This window comes from Mesoplodon mirus (assembly GCF_964341445.2).
Source record: "Mesoplodon mirus genome assembly, chromosome: 11".
Lineage (NCBI taxonomy): Eukaryota > Metazoa > Chordata > Mammalia > Artiodactyla > Ziphiidae > Mesoplodon > Mesoplodon mirus.
The window spans coordinates 27,605,598-27,627,683 of NC_138987.1; the positions used below are offsets into that span (position 1 = coordinate 27,605,598).

At 45.3% G+C, this 22,086-nt stretch overlaps 1 protein-coding gene across 1 annotated transcript in view; it reads left to right on the forward strand.

Moving 5' to 3' along the window:
* STAB2 (stabilin 2) overlaps window positions 1-22,086 on the forward strand; it is a 155,126-nt gene that overhangs the window by 94,368 nt on the left and 38,672 nt on the right. Inside the window, exons 34-46 of the mRNA XM_082635128.1 lie at window positions 414-545; window positions 3,239-3,367; window positions 4,612-4,668; window positions 5,695-5,790; window positions 7,336-7,531; window positions 9,649-9,744; window positions 13,020-13,065; window positions 14,333-14,409; window positions 17,134-17,259; window positions 17,864-17,937; window positions 18,628-18,699; window positions 20,366-20,485; window positions 21,502-21,549. Of these exons, the coding sequence (XP_082491254.1) occupies window positions 414-545; window positions 3,239-3,367; window positions 4,612-4,668; window positions 5,695-5,790; window positions 7,336-7,531; window positions 9,649-9,744; window positions 13,020-13,065; window positions 14,333-14,409; window positions 17,134-17,259; window positions 17,864-17,937; window positions 18,628-18,699; window positions 20,366-20,485; window positions 21,502-21,549 (1,269 nt within the window). The remainder of the gene's footprint in view (window positions 1-413; window positions 546-3,238; window positions 3,368-4,611; window positions 4,669-5,694; window positions 5,791-7,335; window positions 7,532-9,648; window positions 9,745-13,019; window positions 13,066-14,332; window positions 14,410-17,133; window positions 17,260-17,863; window positions 17,938-18,627; window positions 18,700-20,365; window positions 20,486-21,501; window positions 21,550-22,086) is intronic.

Sequence of the window (22,086 nt, forward strand, 5' to 3'; positions counted from 1 at the left end):
GAGTGACACCCCACAGGCTACCCTGTCTGCAGAGGACACGGATCAAGCCCTTTGAAATACCCATTGAGCCTCCTCTCATGACCCCTGAGGTGAAAGGCAAGCTGGGGTGTGAGGACTCTCTTCACAGCTGTTCTCACCAAAGAAATCACCTTTAAAATCCCCCCCAACCTTTTCTGCCCTCACTCCGGGTTTTAGGGTCCCGTGGTTAGTTCTTGACCATCTACGTGGAAAGTCTGCAGGTTCCCCAAGTTTGGTATTTATTATCTACTGTGCCCTGATGCCTCGGGCGAAACTTCCAGTTCAACAAGCTATCGCTCTTTAAACCCCACGGTGCCTGGACATCAGGGCAGCCCAGTAAGTGCCGGGGGACTGGCTGATGTGTGGGTTGACTTTCCCTTCTGTGTGTTGTCCAGGAGGAGGACGTACTCAAGTATCACGTGGTCTTGGGGGAGAAACTGCTGAAGAATGGCTTGCACAACGGCATGCACCGGGAGACCATGCTGGGCTTCTCCTACCTCCTCGGCTTCTTCCTCCGCAATGACCAGGTGCGATCCTTCCCCTTGAAACCCATAGGCGGGTGTCCTAGCTCCGTGTCCGTCATCACTTGTGTGTTGCGTAATCTCCCCAGCACTTCCTAAGCCTTCTCTACAGAAGACAGTTGTCTTGTGTTTCACCGTAAAGTAATGACTCAGCCAGACTGGGAAGCTCCCCCTCCCCCTCCCTGTCACCAAATCATCAGTGTGGCCTGGCTGACGATGGGATTGAATCCCAGCAGCCACAGGTGCCCTTCAGTTCTGATTCCTAACAAACAGACAGCCCCCAAGCCACCTCCAAGAGGGAAGGGAACCCGGCAGCAAAACCTGACGCCCAGGAAGTGGCACCGGCCCCAGGGTATAAGGAGCCTTATGACTCCAGCAGCTAAATGAATAAACGTTATTATCATTGCTTGATCATACAGACTGCAGACCTAGGACCAACTGACCCCCATACCAGTATTCCAGTATTAATCTCACACAGCCCCTAAGTACTTAAAGTGTTTAGAATTCGTAGAAAGAATTGAGACTAAATACATATTTTAAGTATTTCAATATAAAATTCTTTGTACCTACTTCAAACATCAATCAATCTGAAAATTCAACAAGAAATTCACTATGTAACTCTAGTATACATTCTCATAAGAAAAATTAATAAAAACAAATGATTATTTAGGATAAACTAAGCACTATATTAAAGTTTAATTGCAAATTTTTAAGCAATAATAATTGGTCCCTGTAAAAAAGTGCCGTTTTGAAAATAATTTTCTCAGTGTTATCATCATTGATAACAGTTTTTCTTTTAACATGCTTGGGTTAAAAAAAAAAGTCTTCGTGGTTCTTCATTACTTAGGGAATAATCTAACTCCAAATATTCCCCTCTGACTCCTATAAATAATCTTACCTATTGTGTAATAATTTTGAGGAGATCCTTTTAAATACATTTTCTTTTTTTCCAGGTAAGGCAATTTTTGTTGATAAAGACCTTACATTTTTGTTTTTGTTTTTAATCTATGTCATCTTTTATTTCATCATGTAGAAATGGATATTCCAATGCAGTTAGTTGAATCAGTTTTGATTCTGTCACGTTTATTTTTCATGTGTTTGGAAAGCCTTTGATCTAGAGCTTTTTTTTTTCCTTTCTACAATAGAGGCTTTATCTTACAGTAAACAAATAGTTCGATCTTACAATAGAGGTTTTGATTTTATTGATAACTCATTTACTCTCAGGACAAAGAAGATGTATAAAAATGCTCTCTAAATGAGTAAACGTGTGTTCAGATCAAAATTTTAATGCAACCCGTAATTCTTGGAATACATCTCACAATAAAAATGATTCAGACTTTTTCTAATGCCAAATCAACAGCATTACAGCATCCGAAGTTCTGCCATTTTGATATTTTAAAATAGCTCAACATCTTGGAATTCTACAAATTTGTTTTGCAATCACCGTTTGACACCACAAGTAAGGCCCCCTGCTTCTTTTCCAAGTCTACACAGACCCTGGACCACTTCTGTGGACCTCAGCCATGATTTATCCCAACATCCAGTGGAAATTCACTTGACTCCAAGTAAATCATCAGGGACTTTAACATTCAGTGGAAGTTCAAATTTAAACACTTAGTAGAGTTATTTTAATCTTGATGCAGTGGGGAGTTTGGGAGATGTTAATCATTTTAAAACCCTTATGAGATATGAAGTTGACATCTGTTTAGTACAATAAAGAATCCCCTCTTCTCCCAACCTCAGCCCTGCTACACACCCCACACACACACACCACCCCCCAATTTTTCAAACAACCATTTGTTTTCAGTTATATTAGTTATATTAATGAATGAATTAATGGCTTTACTTATTTTGCTAAGCAGTCATTAAGGTATGCTCCCATTTTAAAAAAATCAAAACAAAACAAGTTACAACTCAAAGTTGAATTTAATTTGGCAACATTTAGAAATTTAGTTCCCATGTCTTGGATGCTTACGGACACACAAGGCAAAGACAATACAAACATACCATGAACTCCAAAGAAGCCCCAAGGGAACCATGGTATGGTAATGCAGACCTCTGAGCAGTCTCCTCACACTGGGAAGTGATGCTATCTGGTGGAACACTTTTTACAAACTCTAAAACACTCAAATATGCTAGTTATTTTTATTCTTATATAACAGCCACTTAGCCTTACTTAGGGGTGCTTGCAAATTAACCAGGAAGTAGAGATATGCTAAAAGGACACTGAGTTTCGTTCTCCATGTCTTGGCTTTGGAAGGCATCCACACCTCCTGGACCACCAATAACCAGCACAACCAAGCACATCCATCATCCACGGAGCCATTTTATCAGCGGCACTAACATAATGATCATGACTCAGAATTTTTTAAACAATAAAAACTGCTCATTTGAAGGGTGGAGAGAAACCTTAGAGATTATCTAGAACAACCTCTTCCTTTTACAAAAGGGGAAATTGAGATTCACAGAGGAAAAGCAACGAGCCCAAGGTCACACAGCTGGAAGGTGCCAGATGCAGGACTGTCACTCAGACCCCCCTCTCCTAGGGCAGAGCTCTCTCCACAACACTGTGCTACCTGGCAGGTGAATTTTGGAATATCTCCTAGGCCGTTGTCATGTGGATATCCTCCAATCCACATCGTCCTTACTTCCCTTAAAATCACTGTAGTAAAAACTTACAGTTAACCCTCTGTTCACAGCTCTACGTAAATGAGGCTCCGATAAACTACACCAATGTAGCCACTGACAAGGGAGTGATCCATGGCTTGGGGAAAGTTCTGGAAATTCAGAAGAATAGATGTGATATTAATGACACTTCTATCCTACGAGTAAGTTCTATCCGAGGCCAGTGATGAGCTAAAGAGTGTTGGCTTACTTTTTATAATTTTGAGCATAGGACTCATCTATCAGAGTATCTCAATTCAGTTCAAAAAACACTGCATGAACATCTCGAAATGCCAAGGAGCATACTTGGCTGTGGCTCCACAAAAATAAATAAGACATGACCCCTGCCCTCAGTGAGCTCACAGTCTAGTGTCTTGAAAGGCTGCCTGGAGGGTTATGTTGAGGAGGGAGGAGGCTTCTGGAGCCACCGGCCTTCCTCAAAGGGAAAATGTGCCACAGCCAGCATAGGCACGGCGGTGGGGGCGGGGCATGGTGGGGTATGGTGCACCCATGACAGGTTTTGGCCAAGCCTGGTCTAGCAGGAGAGACAATATGGAAATGGGTCATTTCAGTATAATATAGGATGCAGTAATGGAGACTTTTTAGTCCATGAGATGGTGTAGGGTCTCTCAATAATATTAATAACTGCTGACATTTACTGGGCACTTTTTATGTGCCAGGCACTGCTGTAAACATTCTACATGTATTAACTCAGGTAACCCTCACAACACCCTTCAACGTAGGTACTATTACTCTGCCCATTTTTCAGATGGGGAAAAAAGAGCCCCAGAGAGATTGAATAACACCTGCAGGTTCACAGAGCTAACAAGTGTCAGAGAAGGCGTTCAAATCCAGGCAGTCTGGCCCCAGAGCCAGAACTGTGAACGACCACACAATACCGTCCAGTAGGTGCCAAGTTAAGAACTAGTCACATTGGTCTCCTCCTGTTTTAGGAACAGGCTGCGCTTAAAAATGCCTGTCATTCTTAACTTGCGCTCTTCTTTTTATGATAGTGAATATTATGTCCACGCGGACCCCACGGCTGGGCGCTGAGCGTGATGCATTCTTTAGTCTCAGAATCCGGCCCAATTCACTGAGTAGTGGGTTTTCAATAAATGCGAGTTGTTGTTAAAGGAATTAGGATTTAAGTGAGTTAAGACCCCCCCACAGGTTACAAGATTATGAGCATCTGAAGTGTATAGTAGAGAAAGTGATGCTCCAGCGTCCACAACCCAAAGTAGTTGAAGTGTCTGTCTCAAAGGACATTAAACAGGTTGACCAGACGAGCTTCTGGTTTTCAGTTTTATAGCCTAAAACCTCCAGCTCCATGTCTGGAAAATATTTGTAGCCTCATTTTGCACTAAATGTAATAACCATGAGATATTCACTTTGGTTGTGTTTTACTAAGGGAAAGTGTGGGAAGTGTCCCCAGCAGCCGATCTGCCCGTTTGGAACTGAACCACTAGTAAGTATTTTGTCTGCTTTGATAAAACTGTTTCTGGACCCCAGGGAGGTCCAAATTAGAAAATGAGTCTCAAGCACAACTCATGGCACTGCCTTCGTTCCTTCACTTGATTTTAATTTAATCTTACCTTCTTACCTTATATGCATCTTTCTAAAGTCTTAAATCCATTGCTTTTGGACCAAAGCAAAAATTTAATTAAGACATAAATAGAAACAGGGGTTCATCTCAACCAACCCCCAGTGCAGGAAGGGATTTTTCACTTTCTACATCTTTCATATTCCAGTAGCTGGTTAAGGACAGGAGCAAGAAAGCTTATCAAAGGAAGCAAACTCCATATCCAACTCGGTATCCAACCTGGAGGAGTCCCACCTTCCTGATTGCCTTTACAGTTGAAGTTACCACTAACTTTCTCCAAGAAACACATGACAGACCTGGGGGGAGGTAGACATGTCTTTGAATTAACTACCCATCTATATTTCTTACAGCTGTTTATTGCAAAAGCTAGCTCTGATGATGCTCCAACCATTACAAAGAATCAACTCTCATGTACCTTCCGTTGCATAATAGTAATTTATAACTAACCATGCTGACTCTTCTCACTTGAGTTTGCATTTAATCTTGTATAAGTCTTTGTAAGCAGCCTTAATCTTGTCTCAGACCAAGGCAGAATATCAACCAATAAATAAACAGAAACCAAGCCCCATCTCAATGTGAAATGTTGGAAGGATGTTTTTATCTGACTGACTCTGTGATTCTTCCCAACTTGAGCTAGTTCTAAAGAAAAGTTCTTTTTACAGAGTACCACCATAAGGGATAATCATCTGAATTTTGCCACCTGGTATTCTGGCAGCCAACATTGTGATTTTGCATTTTCTTTCTTATGAAACAGCTCCAAGAAGCCAACCCCCTCCTTTTCCAGAACATTTCAGTTAGAGAGACAGCAATGTATCACCCACCTACTTGCTTTTGGAGATTGGAAAGCTTTGTTCTAACTGAAAAGCTGATATAATCATTATTATTTCATAGGGTGCAGAGACGAAGAAATGTCTCTATACCATTTATTTCATGGGCAAGCGATCCCTGTTCATTGGGTGCCAGCCAAAGTGTGTGAAAACTGTCATCGTGAGTATAACGATTTATAAGCCTTCTAACTATTGCAGCAGCATTGAGAAATGTAATCATGTGTTATACTCTTCAAAGTGCCTTTCCATGTATTCTTTTTTTTTTTTTTTGGCCACTCATTGCTGCACACAGGCTTTCTCTAGTTGCAGCGAGCGGGGGCTACTCTTCGGTGCAGCGTGCAGGTTCTCATTGCGGTGGCTTCTCTTGTTGCGGAGCACAGGCTCTAGGCATGCGGGCTTCAGTAGTTGTGGCACGCGGGCTTAGTTGCTCTGCGGCATGTGGGATCTTCCCGGACCAGGGATCAAACCTATGTCCCCTGCATTGGCAGGTGGATTCTTAACCACTGTGCCACCAGGGAAGTCCCCCTTTGCATGTATTCTTTCTGCCACCTCCCCTTCCTCCTTATTATCTTCATTACCACTGTCATTCAAAGTAGTAGCGGTAACACTAAAATTCAGGACAGCCCTGCAAGTCAGCACATTGGTGAAAGCTGCAATATTCTGTTGCATGATGAAGAAATAGAGGGGGGCTTCCCTGGTGGCGCAGCGGTTGAGAGTCCGCCTGCCGATGCAGGGGACGCAGGTTCATGCCCCGGTCCGGGAAGGTCCCACATGCCGCGGAGTGGCTGGGCCTGTGAGCCATGGCCGCTGAGCCTGCGCGTCCAGAGCCTGTGCTCCACAACGGGAGAGGCCACAACAGTGAGAGGCCCGCGTACTGCAAAAAAAAAAAAAAGAAATAGAGGGACTGAGAGGCTAAGAGGATCTCCCTGTTCTCACAACAGAGGAAATGCCCCGTGAGCAAAAGAGACAGGAAATGGGCCGCTCTCCAGGGAAAGAACAGGTGCACCTGGTCACTTAGAAAGCAGGACCCCAGAGCTAGGCACCTCTGATCTGTTACTTTGGAATCTGCAGGAAAATTCTTTATAATGTCCTGTCCTGCTTCTTTCGCAGAAGACTAGACACAGCCTCTGCTTATCCTGCAGAGGCAGGTGATTTGGCCCTTAGTTGTGGAGCTTGCAGCTGCAGGAGATTTTGTGTTTTAATGCACTCAAGAATAAAGGCAGGCGCAAGCAAGCAGATATCCTGCAGGGCTTCCCTGAGCTAAGAGAGTCATTTATAGAATGTCAGAGGTCTCATCCACCTCCCAACCTTCAGAACCAGATGAAATAACACACAGCGCAAAGATGCCAGGTGTGGGGATGGCGAGGGCCCCTCTGGCATCACTCGCGTTATTTTTACTTTGTTCCTGCTGCCGCTCATCCTTTCTCGCTTTTCTTCGGCCTCGACCCCTGCTTGCCTTTTTCCTTCCCCTCCTTCCTGCCTCCTCGGCAGAAGCCTCCACGCTGCTCCTGGAACGCCTGGAGATTGCATAGCCTCACCTGGTTCTCGGGCGCTGCTCCCCCCATCCCTCCCAACCCCTCCACGAGGGGTCAAAGCTACGGACACACATCCAGTCCCACCTGCAGGATGTCCACACCATGGCTGGGCAAAACCAAAGGATGGAAGTGTGGCCTTGTCCAAGCCCAGCCTGGTCCTTCTCTTTCAGACGAGAGAATGCTGTGCGGGCTACTTTGGCCCCCAGTGCCAGCCCTGCCCAGGAAAAGCCGAGAACGTCTGCTTTGGGAACGGGATCTGTTTGGATGGAGTCAACGGCACGGGCCTGTGTGTGTGTGGAGAGGGCTTCAGCGGGACAGCCTGTGAGACCTGCACGGAGGGCAAGTACGGCATCCACTGCGACCAAGGTGCGCACCCTCCCCGACCCAGGCAGGCTGCCCGAAACCTGCCGGAAATGCAGGAGAAAACAGTGATTGGGCACGTGCTCCCTCACCAGCCTGTCTCCGGGGCAGACTGGAATCCCCCGCCCCATTATCATGTGAATTACAAGAACTTCTGTGTTGTGTAATTTGCAACGGGCAGTGATTCCTAACATTTTCAGTTACTAACCCGGACTTATCAACCCTCCCCAATCTGCTCACTGACATTCTCCAACCCACCCACGTTTCTGTATTTGCCTGCGTGTGCTGGTCCTCTGTGGGTACGCTCTGTTCTGGACATTGCTTGATAGTTTGAAAAGCAGATCTGTGCACATTATCTCATTTAATCCATACAGGAACCATGTATAGTTGAGTATTCGTATCCCCGTTTTACAAATGAGGACTTAAGGCAAAGAGGTTGAAAGACTTCCCCCAAGGTCACACCTGATGAGATTTGAATGCACACCCTGCTTCCCTCCAGAGCTTTGTTCTTGAATCATGTCCCTTACGTGAAGGTCACTCTGTTGATTCATCCTCTGCCAGCCACATGCTTTACGTTGTTTTCACAAAAATCATGATCTGTTTTAGCCGGGTCCTCTGCATTCTCTCACCCTGACTTCCTTGTGCCCAGGGACACACACCTCTGAGAGGGCTGACGTGGAGAAGGGGTTTCCTAATCCATGATGGGAAAACAAAGCATTTTTTCTACTTTGTATTAAAAACTACATACTTGGGCTTCCCTGGTGGCGCAGTGGTTGAGAGTCCACCTGCCGATGCGGGGGACACGGGTTCGTGCCCCTGTCCGGGAGGATCCCACATGCCGTGGAGCGGCTGGGCCCGTGAGCCATGGCCGCTGAGCCTGCACGTCTGGGGCCTGTGCTCCGCAACGGGAGAGGCCACAACAGGGAGAGGCCCGCGTACCACAAAAAAAAAAAAAAAAAAAAGAAGGGGTGGGGGGACCATCAACATAGGAAAGCCATAGAAGCACATCTGCTGAAGCGAAATAGATCTGAGTTTGAATCCTTCCTCTGCCCCTTATTAGTCCTGTCCATGGACAGGTTACTTAACTTCCCTGAGCCCTATGTTTTCTCATTTGTAAAGTGGATCACAGTAAGGCTTAAAGACATATGATAAGGAGGGGCTTCCCTGGTGGCGCAGTGGTTGAGAGTCCGCCTGCCGATGCAGGGGATATGGGTTCGTGCCCCGGTCGGGGCGGATCCCATATGCGGATCCCATATGCCGCAGAGCGGCTGGGCCTGTGAGCCTGCGCGTCCGGAGCCTGTGCTCCACAACGGGAGAGGCCACAACAGTGAGAGGCGGCCACAACAGTGAGAGGCCCGCGTACCACAAAAAAAAAAAAAAAAAAAAAAACCCTACATATTTGACCTGGCTATTGCTGTTTTCTCAACAGCTAGCCCAAGCCAAACCAAATCAATATATAATTGAATCATTATAATTGGGCTGTATAATATATAATTGGCATTATAGTGCTGATTTTTTCTGTGTTATATGGAAGAATTATCTGCTTGCATTTATGCAGGATTTCCTAACCCAGGATCCATAGATGACCCTCATGGGGTCCAGCACACCCCCAAGGCTGAATGCTTTTTTCTGAGGAAGGCATCCTTAACTTTCATCCAGTTCTCAAAGAGACTCACAATGTTGCTGCGTAACAAAGGAATCAGCATTTCTATGCTGTCAAAGAAGGTGGTGCCACACCGGCTTTATAGGAAGCGAGTGGGCTTCTCTCTGAAGTCTACTCTAAGTAAACAAACATGGCTCTGTCCTAAATGGGTCCCGTATAACCATGATTCCTCAGATAACCTCAGCCAAAAACACTCTCACACTGCTTGGGTCACTGCCCCACAGTGCTACACGGTCCCCAGACGGAGGCCTTTGCTGAAGCATGACCTGATTCACCTGTTAGCCCCCTCCTATGCCCCTGCCCTTCCTGGGAATCCACCCCCCAAACCCATGAGCAACACGATCATCTAGAACCAGGCAGTAGAATTACATGCACCGAAGTGAACCTTAGTATTAAATGTAAAGTGAATTGTTGAACACGGGTCAGAAGTCTGACAATGTGTGGGTGTTTTTCCACTTAGTGTGTACTTGTGTCCATGGGAGATGCAGTCAAGGACCCGCGGGTGATGGCTCCTGTGACTGCGACGTGGGCTGGCGAGGAGTGAAATGTGACGACGGTAAGAGCCAGCCTTTCAGTACTTATGATCTGTTCTTAGCCTCACTTCTCAGCAGCTACATGTTTTTCTCCTTCTAAAACAGAAATGGCATCTTTATTTCTTCCTTTGGCAATAAGGTAATTCCTACTTGCAGCCAAAAAGATTGTAAAATAAAGAAAAGCTTTAAAAAGAAAATAAAAATTACTCATACTCCCAAGACAGGGACAAAACTATCATTAGTGTTTTGTATTGGCCTTCCAGCCTTGTTCTAGGTATATAAATGTGTGTATGGGACTGTACTCTTCACACAGTTTTGTAACCTACTGTTTCACTTCACAATATATATAATCAGTATCTTTTCATGTGAATAATTATAGATAAATATCATTTTTCTTAATTTCTATACAATATCCCATTATCTGATTGTACTGTGCCTCTTAAAATCAATTTTCTGCTATCATAAACAATGCTGCAATGAGTATCTCAGTCATATATATATACGTATATATATTCATATATATATTTGCATTTGTCTTATTAATTTATTTGGTTAAATTCCTTGAGATGGTGAGTTAGAAGCTGGCAGTTTGGGGGAAAGGTTTGCTGCTTACTGCCAAGTTGTCCTCCAGAGACTGTATCAATTTATTTTCCCCCCAGTAGGGTCTGAGCAGGCTCATTTTCCCCAGCCCCCCGCACTGCACTGATGTCTCCTAATGTGCCCCCATGAGAGTGATGACAGGAGAGAGAAGTTCAGGTGGAAAGAAGCTTGTGGTACAGCCCAAAGATGTGGGAAGGCTCTGCACATCTACAGGACAAAGGACTGCAGAATGGGAGGGATGTAGAGGCAACGAGGAAAGTGGAATGCGAACAGGCTAGAGGTGTAGGCAGGAGTCAGCTCATGAAAGGCTAAGGACGGCGGACCTTCTGCCGAAGCCAACAGGAAGCCATTCAAGGGTTTTGAGCAAGGCGGCAATGTGATGAGATCTGCATTTTACAAAGATCATCCTGACACTGGGTTGGAGAGAATACCCCTGGAAACAGGTATCAGAGAGTCCCCCTAACCTGGGGCAGGGGCTGGGGAGGAGTCACAGGTGCCTGTCAGCCCATTGAGGGCCCCAGGGATGTGGGGCTGTCAGAAGGAGTGTCTTTGCCCAAAGCTCCAGGTGATGTTAAAATCAAGAGAACTCAGATTTTGTTGAAAAGCTAAAGTCGGAAGTGTGAGTGGTCTCGAGCCAAAAAGACATCCTAGAGCAGATATCAAATGCTGGTGTGTGGAGCCAGGGTTCAGAGGGCCTGGGAAAGGGAAGCAGGGAGCAACAGGGTCACATAAACAGGAAGACAGCCTGGGGGAATCCCTAGATCAAGACATAAGCGACAGCCAGGGATAATTTGGGGGTTTACCCTTGACTGTCATTTATATGCTTATAGGAGCATGGTGTATGGGAGGACTAACCACATTTAAAGGGACAGGGAACAGTCTGGAGGCTGTGACAAGTTTTCACGCCCGTCCTCCTGCTGCTCCTCTCACCAGCAGCCTTGTGATTCATCTCTTTGCCTCCTGTCCTATTTCCCTCCGTTCCATACTCCACATTGTGCCAGACAGATCTTTCTAAAGCATAGATATCTTAGTCTGTTCTGGCTACTATAACAAAGCACCATAGGTTGGGTGGCTTGTAAACAATAGAAAGTTATTTCTCATAATTCTGGAGGCTAGAAGTTCAGGATCAAGGTGCCAGCATGGTTGGGTTCTAGTGATGGCCCTCTTCTGGGTTGCAGATGGCCGTCTTCTCATGTTATGGCAGAAGGGGCAAGGGAGCTCTCCAGGGTCTCTTTTATAAGGGCACTAATTTTGTTTGTGAGGATTCCACCCTCATGACCTAATCACCTCTCTAAGGCCCAACCTCCAAGTACCAGCACATTGCAGATTAGGTTTCAAAATATGGGTTGGGGAGGGGGAACATAAACATTTGGACTATAGCAGCACTGTTACCCACCCTCCCCAGGACCTGACAACCTGCTCTGATTCTCCATAGCCTCCAGTAGGAGAAACTTCATTGCCTATAGGAGACACACCTTAGCAAGGTGTGGTACAGAGCTGTTCACCAATTGGCACTCACCCAGTTTTCCAGCCTGGTCTCCACTGCACACTCTGCTTAAGGGGCTTCAGTCTAGTAATGGAAATAAATGTTCAATCATGTTCAGAAAATTGCGATATGAGAGTGCAGAGTAAAGCGCATCTAGACCAGACTAGACTGTTCTTTGTTGGCATGCAAACTCCCCACTCCCAAGCCATGTCAGACAACATTCATCGATCATTGCACTCCTTCCTCTGAGGTCAGATAGGGGCACCACATCCTTTTCAAAAGAGCACACCATGTAGTCACTACCAATTAACTGAAGTTGGCTCAAAGGTTTAGAGCAGATTTCAGAGAGGAGGACCTAAAAGGTGATTGGGATTTCAGAGATAGAGAATGGAGAGAAGGAGATTTCCAGGCTCAAGGAAAAGCACACATAAAGGCACAGAATTGCATTGCATCTACTCTAGCCCACTGGAGCCTGTAAATGTTCCCTCTGACACAAAACAGACCACTTTCACAGCCAGGTCTGTTTCAGGACCTTCTATACAACCAGACCAGGCCTAATGAGATTTCTCTTGGCCAGGCCTAATGAGATTTCTTTCTCAAAAGCTCTTAGCCTGAGCAACCAACCCAGTGGGTCCTTTTTCTCATCTCGAACAATTTCTTTCTGGATCTTCCCCTGCCAGGAAGTATCTGTTAGCTGGGCATCCAAGGTAAAAACATAATGCTGTTCCAGGAAATTTAGGAACTAATTTGGCAAATAGGTAGTGAGTACATGCTGCATGCCAGGCTCTGGACTATTTCTGCACATGAAAACAATAACAACAACAACTTCATATTAATTATAATTAGTATTTGCTTATTTATATCACTCTGTAACAAGATGATGAAAAATTAGAAAGAATAAGGAACATAGGAAGTATAAATAAAATGAAAATTAAGCCCCGGGGAGGGATGTGCATCCTTACCACCTAGCACGGGGACTGGCACACAGGAGATACTCCATTGGTGTATCTGACCTTCAGATTTGGCTCTGAGCTCCCTAGAAGCCAAGGTAAAAAAAGATTTACATGGTCACATAGTTTTACATAGTTCACGTGATGCATACCAGTTACTTGTGAGGATGTAAATCTTTTCTTAGCACCAAGTACTAAAAGAAAGTTCTTGAGTGAGATTTAGTAAAGAAGCGCTGACACAGCATTTGGTTCTCTTTTTCAGAGATCACAAAAGATGAATGCAATGGGACCTGCCACACCAGTGCCAAGTACGTCCCCTTTAGCCTCCTTTGGAGGCGATGCAAGGGTTTTTTTGTTTGTTTTTTTTTAAAACATCTTTATTGGAGTATAATTGCTTTACAATGGTGTGTTAGTTTCTGCTGTATAACAAAGTGAATCAGCTATACGTATACATATATCCCACATCCCCTCCCTCTTACGTCTCCCTCCCACCCTCCCTATCCCACCCCTCTAGGTGGTCACAAAGCACCGAGCTGATCTCCCTGTGCTATGCGGCTGCTTCCCACTAGCTACCTATTTTACATTTGGTAGTGTATATATGTCCGTGCCACTCTCTCACTTCGTTGCATCTTACCCTTCCCCCTCCCCGTGTCCTCAAGTCCATCCTCTCCTCTACGTCTGTGTCTTTATTCCTGTCCTGCCCCTAGGTTCATCAGGTCAGAAAGAGAAAATGCAAGTGGGGGGGGGGGTCCTAGTAGCATGTGTCCACCCAGGCCCTATCTTTAGGGAAATAGTTTCCTGAGACTATTTCTGAGGATTTATGATTAATTTAAGTACGAAACTAAAAACGAGGCCACCGTCAGCTTGCAGATCCAGCCTTTGGAACACACTGCCACCTGAGTTAGCTGACATGCTGGCAGAGTGCCAATTGTTACCCCCATTCAAGCCACAGGGACTCTTTCACAGAAGCAGAGGGAGGCCAGTGGACCTCAATTTCTTCAAACCTTACTTGCAATTCACAACCAAGCCTTCCTTCTTTATAATGGAACTTCATAATCCTAACTCCCAGAGGGGTTTAATGGGTTAATTAATTAAGAGCCCAGTAGCTGGAGTTAGACCTGAGTTCAAATCAGCATCTGTCATTTCCGTTGACTGTGTGACCTTGAGTCACTTATTTAATGCCTCTAAGCCTTGGTTTTCTCATCTGTAAAATGGGAATAATGGTAATACCTACCTGTTAGGGCTATTGGATACTGTGTAGGTTACATAAAATAATGTGTGAAGCACATCTCCCAGCACATAGGATGCTCTCTAAAGATGAGCAGCTATGCTCCTTATCCTTGGGCCAGTGCCTACATATACACACTCTGTAGTTTGCCTGATAAATGACTGCAGTTTTAGCTGCTTGTGGCAGGGCCATGCTAGGGATGGACTCTTCTCCCAAGCCTTAGGCGGGACCTCAGGGTGCCTCATGGGGGTAAGAGCTGGGATGCTAGGGACGAAGGGGTATTGTGAGTCCCATGGTGGGATGCTGTGCGTTTTTCTACAAACCCCACTTGCCCTTTCTTGTTGCAGCTGCCTTCTCAATCCGGATGGCACCGCCTCGTGCAAATGCGCAGCAGGGTTCCAAGGGAACGGGATGGTCTGCACAGGCAAGTCAAGAAAGAATTTGCTGGGAGGAGAACAACATGAGCTGTTGAGAGATCTGTGTTCTCAGACTACATGGGCAGCTACTGCCAACCACTGATGGTGAACTGGACGTAACAGGGCAGCTGATCGTGCCCGGGGAGCAGGACACCTGTTCACGGATAGGGCGTGTTGGTTTTGGAATGTGTGGGGCAGTCGCCCCCGTTCTTTTCTCCAAGCCTTGGCCACAGTTGGAATCATCTGGAGAGCTTTAGAAACCACTGATGTGGCTGGCCTAGGATGTGGCCTGTGTGGGGGACTCTGGAGTGGGATAGAAAGAGGCTTGAGCCCTGGTTCTTTCCCCCAATCCCCACATGGCCTTGGGTGGGTCTCTAAACTACCCTGGGCCCCCTTAGCTCATTTGTAAAGTAAACGTAGAACTCTCTGCCCTCGCAGAGTAGTTTGGGGATGAAATGACTTCTCCACGTACAACAACAGAATGAGGCAGCTGTTAAAAACAGCCCCAGCGTTAGACTCCCTGGGTTCGAATCTATGTTCTTATAGTTCGTGTCACCTTGGGAAAGTTGCTTGACTGCTCTTTGCATCATTTTGTCATCTGTAAGTTGTAGCTTCTAAGAGAATCTCCCTCACTGGATTGTTGGATGATAACCTGAATTAAATAATACCTGTGAAGTGCTTAGAATGTCCCTGGCACAGAGAAGTCGATAAATGTGAGCTAATACTCTCACGGTGCCCAACACATATTTGGTGCTAGAAAAATGGAAACACTTAGCACTGTGTCCAGGCAGGCTTCAGTGCAGATTGTGGTGGAGCTGGACAATGACCACACCAATTTTCTTTCTAGACCATCTGACCCTGGGGATTGTCCCCGATGTTCCCTGCAGTAGGATGTGTACAGCATGCCAGTGAAAACAGCTGGAAAGGCAAATAACTGTAATGCTTCTCTTGCCCCCTGCTTTGGGGAAAAATAACAAAAGCAGAGGACACAATATAACAACCAACATTTCTATAACATTTTCAATATACATTATCCAAACCTGTAAGTAAACCTATATAGGTGGATCCCAAAATTCTTATTAATTGAGTGATTTGTCCAAAGTCACACGGTGAATGAAGGCCAAGCCAAGACTCAAACACACATCTTGGGTCTCCAGATGGATCTAGGTCTTTGATCCACTTTGCATTAATTTTTGTATATATTGTGAGGTCCAAATTCATTCTTTCCCATATGGATATCTAGTTGTCTCAGTAGCATTTGTTGAAAAAATTATTCTTTCCCCCGTTGAAATAATATCTTGGCATCTTTGTGGAAAATCAATTGACCAAAGACGTATGGGTTTATTTCTAGACTCTTAATTCAATTCCATATAGATCCTTATGCCAGTTCCACACTGTCTTTATTACTGAAGCTTTGTAGTAAATTTTGAAATTAGGTAGTGTGAATCCTCCAAACTTGTCCTTCTTTTTCAAGATTGTTTTGACTATTCTGGGCCCTTTGAATTTACAAATGAGTTTTAGGATAATCTTGTCAATTTATGCAAAGATGTCAGCCAGGATTTTGACAGAGATTGCATTGAATCTGTAGATCAGATTTGGAGAGTAGTGCCTTCTTAACAATATTAATTCTTCCCATCAATGAACATGGAATGTCTTTCCATTATTTAGGTCATCTTTTACTTCTTTCAACAATGTTTGTAGTTTTCAGAGTGTTTTATAGTTTGTTAAATGGAGTCCAGCTTTTAATGCTATTGTAAGTGGAATTGTTTTCTTCATTTCATTTTCAGTTTGCTCATTGCTACTGTACAGAAATACAATTGATTTTTGCCTACTGTTCCTGTGTCCTACACAGGATCATTTATTAGTTCTTATTGTTTTTATTGGATTCCTCAGGATTTTCCATAGCAAGATCATGGCATCTGCAAATAGAAATGGTTTTACTTCTTTTCCAATCTGGATGTCTTTTTATTTCTTTCTTGCCCTAATTGCCCTGGCCAGAATCTTCAGTACAGTATTGAACAGAAGTGGCAAAAGCAGACCTTGTCCTGTTCCTGATCATGGGAGAAAGCATTTGGTCTTTCATCATCAAGCATGATTTTAGTGGTGGGTTTTTCATCAATGAAAAATGTCCTTTATCAGGTTAAGGAAGTTCCCTTCTATTCCTAGTCTGCTGAGTGTTTTTATCATTAATGGTATCGAATTTTGACAAATGCTTTTGCTCATTCTGAGAAGATCATGTTTTTGTCTTTAATTCTACTGATGTGCTATATTACATTAATTGATTTTTGGAGGTTAAACCATCTTGTATTCCTACATAAGTCCCACTTGGTTATGGTGTATAATCCTATTTATATATTGCTGAATTTGATTTGCAGGTATTTTCTTGAGGTTTTTGTGTCTATATTCATAAAGGATATCAGTCTGTAGTTTTCTTTTCTAGTGATGGCTTTGCCCGGTTTTGGTATCAGAGTAATACTGGTCTCAGAATGAACTGAGAAGTCTTCCCTCCTCCTTCAGTTTTTAGAAGAGTATGTGAAATCTTGGCACTTATTAAATGTTTGGTAGAATTCACCAATGACATCTGGTGCTTTGCATTCTTTTGAGCTATCCAGATTTAATCCAGTGCCTACCATTTTGAAGTATTTTCCATTTCTCAATGATTCAAGTAAAAACGCATCAATTTCCCTCCCCCCTCCCCCTGCCCTGCTCTGTGTCATCTTTCTCTTCTATAGCAATCAACGCCTGTGAGATCAGCAATGGAGGTTGTTCTGTCAGGGCTGTCTGTAAAAGAACCACCCCAGGAAGGCGGGTGTGTGTGTGCAAGGCAGGCTATACTGGCGATGGCATCGTGTGCATAGGTAGGTACCATCCCTCACCTGCGATTTCCAGCTGCCTTTAATTTTGACCACTCGGCCCAGGTGCTGTCTGATTTCTTCACTGTACATTGACTCATTTTCCCTTTGCTGCTCATAAGCAATCGGCCAGGAAACGCTTAACACCAAGCAAATATCCTGCTCCTTACCAAAATGTCCTCCTAAATTTAGCACCTTCTGATGATTCTTCTCTGAGCCAATTATACTGTGATGGTTACAAGTGGTTTTTGTTGTTTTTTTTTAATTCCTACATCTCTTCATTCATAGCACGTTAAATGGGACTCCGAAATTTTATTATTTTGAGTCCTTGGCTGCAAACACTCATATTCAGTCAATAGAGGGACAGGGTCAAGCCCACAGACATGCCTCTGCTGGCACAGTCCCATCCCTGCGGAGCTGATTTTGGGAAACCACAGCTGGTACCCTCCCTGCTGGGTTACTTCCACCTCAGAGTTGTCAGAAAACCGAATCACGCCTTGACACTTGCTCCCCTCGGTCAGTTAGCCATCCTGGCCCGTCCCTCAAGACATTTTTTTACTTAAAAAATGAGGCTTGACTCTCATGCCAGGTGTTGCTTTTTGTTTCAAAGAGATCAACCCATGCTTGGAGAACCACGGTGGCTGTCACCAGCACGCAGAGTGCACGCAAACAGGACCCAACCAGGTGAGCTCTGCGGGCCTATGTTTTCCTAGGAGCAAATTCCTGGGTAGTTAGACCCAGGCCTGAGGGAGAGGGGCTGAGGACAGACCTCTAGGGAGCAGCAGCATGAAATAAATACATTAGAGGAGATTCTGGAAGAATTCCCCTGGAGGCCATACTTTGGGAAGCAGGAGAAAAGGGGAGAGGGGCAGGGGACAAAGGGTACCCAGGGAGAAGGGCCTTCCCTAGAGTGGGAAGAAGTGGCATGTGCAAACACCACATGGTTCCAGAAGCACCTAGAAGGTCTCCAGCAATGCTCTCCTTTCTTTCAGCTTTCTGATGCCCAGAATCTTACCATTTTTCTTTGGCTTGAGGCTCTGAAATGCATGTGCCACAGCAGAAGATAATGGTGTTAAGGCCTCTGTCAGCCACGTATTCCCCAACCCCGTGCCCCTTGCGGTGCCTTCCGCGGGGGCAGGTTTGGGGACGTGGGGAAATGTGAGGCCTCCAGCACAAAGGAGGGGAGAGGTCGAGGGGTGAGAAGACTCAGGCGGGGAAGCTGGAGGCTCGGGGACCCAGGCTGTGCCTCCCTCAATCCATGTCACGTTGTGAACGAGCAGGAAATTGCATGCATCAGAAACTGGATGATGACCAGAGCTGACAGCCAGCAGAACCTCTCTGTGAAATGACCCATTTCCCCTTCCTCCTGGACAGGCCGCCTGTAACTGTTTGTCGAAATACACTGGAGATGGGAAGGTCTGCACACTCATCAATGTCTGCTTAACCGTGAGTACCCCACCCCCGAGGTCTGGCCTGCGGTGCCCCCTTCTCCTCGTCTAGGGGCGGGGCATTGAGGTGGGCCCCGTCAGAGCTGCTTCTGGGCCATTTCTCCCTCGTGTCCCAGTTGCAGTGTTGGAGAAACTCCAGTCTCTGCCTCCATCTTCACGTGGCTTCCCCTCTGTGTCTGTGTCTCCTCTTCTACTGAGGACGCTTGTGGTCTTAAGACCCCCCTGGTTAACCTAGGACGATCTCATCTCAAGATCCTTCACTGCATCTGCAAAGACTCCTTTTCTAAACAAGGTCACATTCACAGATACCAGGGCTTAGGACGTGGACATAGCTTTGCAGGGGGCCACGATTCAACCCACCGCAGAGCAGGAAGAACAAAGGTCTCTGCCCCAGCTCACAGAGCGAGCACCCAGCACGGCCAGAACTTGAGCCCACGTCTGTCTGACTCAGAGGCCACACCCTTGACCACTTCTCGTGGTGCGTGGTGCTTGTTCCTCCCGCGAGGCACTGATCCCCCGCAGGGGCCCAGTTCACACACCTTCCTTCCTCGTTCATGTCACTGCCCACCTGAGAGCCTCCTGCTGTGGGCGTGAGTACAGCACAGACAGCCCGTAATTAAAGCCCTTCCTCTCCAGTCGAGGTCCCTACTGTCCCCCGTGCTGGTCTGTTTCATACTGACTGCCTTCCAGCTGATGACTTTTCCCTTCGCTATGATGGATTAGAGTTCAGCCTAAAGCTGAGAAGTATCCAACATGCTTGATGCCTTTCTAGTTAACCCCCAGGTGCTGAGAATTTTCCCATTTGGCAGCTCTGGGCTGATCTATTCAGGGCCGGAGATCTGCTGGGATGGGCTGCCATCTTGAGATATGGGCATACCTCAGAGATATTGCGGGTTCGGTTCCAGACCACCAAAATAAAATGAATATCACAATAAAGCAAGTCACAAAAATGTTTGGGTTCCCAATACATATAAAAGTTATATTTACACTATACTGAAGTCTATTAAGTGTGCAGTAACATTATGTCTAAAAGACCAAGGTATGTAAACCAACTATACTTCAGTTAAAAACAAAAGACATGGGCTTCCCGGGTGGCACAGTGGTTGAGAGTCCGCCTGCCGATGCAGGGGACACAGGTTCGTGCCCCAGTCCAGGAAGATCCCACATGCCACGGAGCGGCTGGGCCCATGAGCCATGGCCGCTGAGCCTGCGCGTCCGGAGCCTGTGCTCCGCAACGGGAGAGGCCACAACAGTGAGAGGCCCGCGTACCGCAAAAATAAATAAATAAATAAATAAATAAATAAAAAGACATTAGGAGTTAAAATAAATAAACAATGTACATACCTTAATTTAAAAATATTTCATTGCTAAAACTTGCTAACCATCATCTGACATCGCCACAAACCTCCAATTTGTAAAAGCCACATTATCTGCGAAGCACAGTAACAGAAGGTGTACCTGTGTAAGGCTGGGGGAGTGGAATGGCCCTTATAACTGTAGAGAGTTGGAAGGCAAGTTCAGGAAAAGGGCGAATAACGCAAGCTGGTCAGTTAGAGAGTGAGACAAAAAGTAAATGTCAATACAGAGTCGCTGCGTGGACATTGGCAGAGCTGGCAAACTAACTGGTCTCATTCCCCTCCCCCACTCCTTGGAAATTCTACCAGAAAAATGGCGGCTGTAGTGAATTTGCTGTCTGCAATCACACCGGAGAAGACGAAAGGACTTGTACTTGCAAACCTAACTACATTGGGGATGGGTTTACCTGTCGTGGCAACATCCATCAGGTAACGCGAGAGGCGTGTTTCCATAAAGTAAACTCCACCTTCCTCCCCGTGCGAAGGATCCAGGGAGCTAAGGAGGGTGCAAGAGTTTTGTTACATATTAAAACTATAAAATACGAAAGACTGTTTTCATATAAATGGACAATGAAAAGAAATTGTATCTCCCAGTGGGAATTCAGTGATTCAGATCAACAGTTCTAGAGTCAGAAACAGCTGGGTTTGGGCTTCCCTGGTGGCGCAGTGGTTGGGAGTCCGCCTGCCAAAGCAGGGGACACGGGTTCGTGCCCCGGTCTGGGAAGATCCCACATGCCGCAGAGCTGCTGGGCCCGTGAGCCATGGCCGCTGAGCCTGCATGTCCAGAGCCTGTGCTCCGCAACGGGAGAGGCCGCAGCAGTGAGAGGCCCGCGTACCACAAAAAAATAATAATAAATAAATAAATAAATAAAACACCTGGGTTTGAATTCAGCTCTGCCAGTTAGTAATGTGGCTTTGGGCAGATTATATCACCTCTTTGTGTATCCGTTTTCTAATGTGTAAAAGAAAATAACAATGGTACCAGTCCCAGCAGGTTGTTATAAGATTTCAATGAGATAATGTGTGCAGTGGGCACAGAGCACACAGTACCTCAAAGGCGTCGCCGTGATGTGGATTGTGGTTGGAGTGTGTGTGTGTGCACACCCTCGAGCGGAGAGGGTGGAGCCTTGTGGTACTTGTAAAGTTCTACCTATTACAATGTGATCATCCTGTTATTTGGTTAAAAGAGGGTCTAGAGCATTCTGGCTGATCAAATATTCTTGTTGATAAAGAAACTAAATCTGCCATAAACCTATAACGGAGTTTTTTAATATTGAACTTTTAAAAATGAGTCATCCTGAACATCAACTGTGAGCCTGTAGATGAGGCAGATTTCCAGTTGAAATGATGGTAGATACTCTCAGTCTCAGAGAATTCTTCCTCCAATGACATTCTGATATATAATTCACAGATGTTCAGTGAACCTTCCTTGTCTTTGTTTCCAGGAGCTTCCCAAGAACCCCAAAACATCCCAGTATTACTTCCAGTTGCTGGTAAGAATGGGTGTGTCTGTCTAACTAGAAGAGCTGGGTCTCAAGCCAGATATGGGATAAGTCTGTAACCTCCAGAGTAGGTGAGAGTAGAATGAATCCGGGAAACTGCATTTCTGGACTAGGCTCTGTGCTGGTCATTTGTGAACTTCTCAGGCCCCAGGTGGGCAGCATAAGAGAGTGGAATAAATGTTGCACTAGCCCACTGCACACGTGAGAATGTAGTTTATTAAAAAAAAAACTGCCATCATACCTGTGGAGACAAGAAGCATTACTGGGGCAATTGGCTAATTCTCCCGGTGAAAGTCTTAAGTTAGATCTTTCTGCAACTCTTACATCAGAATACATTCCAGATATATTGAAGAATAAAGGATTAAAGTCTAGAAGACCTAGAAGAAAATATAAGTAACCGTAGGATCTTAGCATTGGCAAGAAGACAGTCAGAACAGTAAATCATCTTATTGCTTATATTTGTATTGTTATCCCAAACAGAAAACATTTAGTATGTGGAAAAGACACTGGAAAAAATTATCTGGAAAT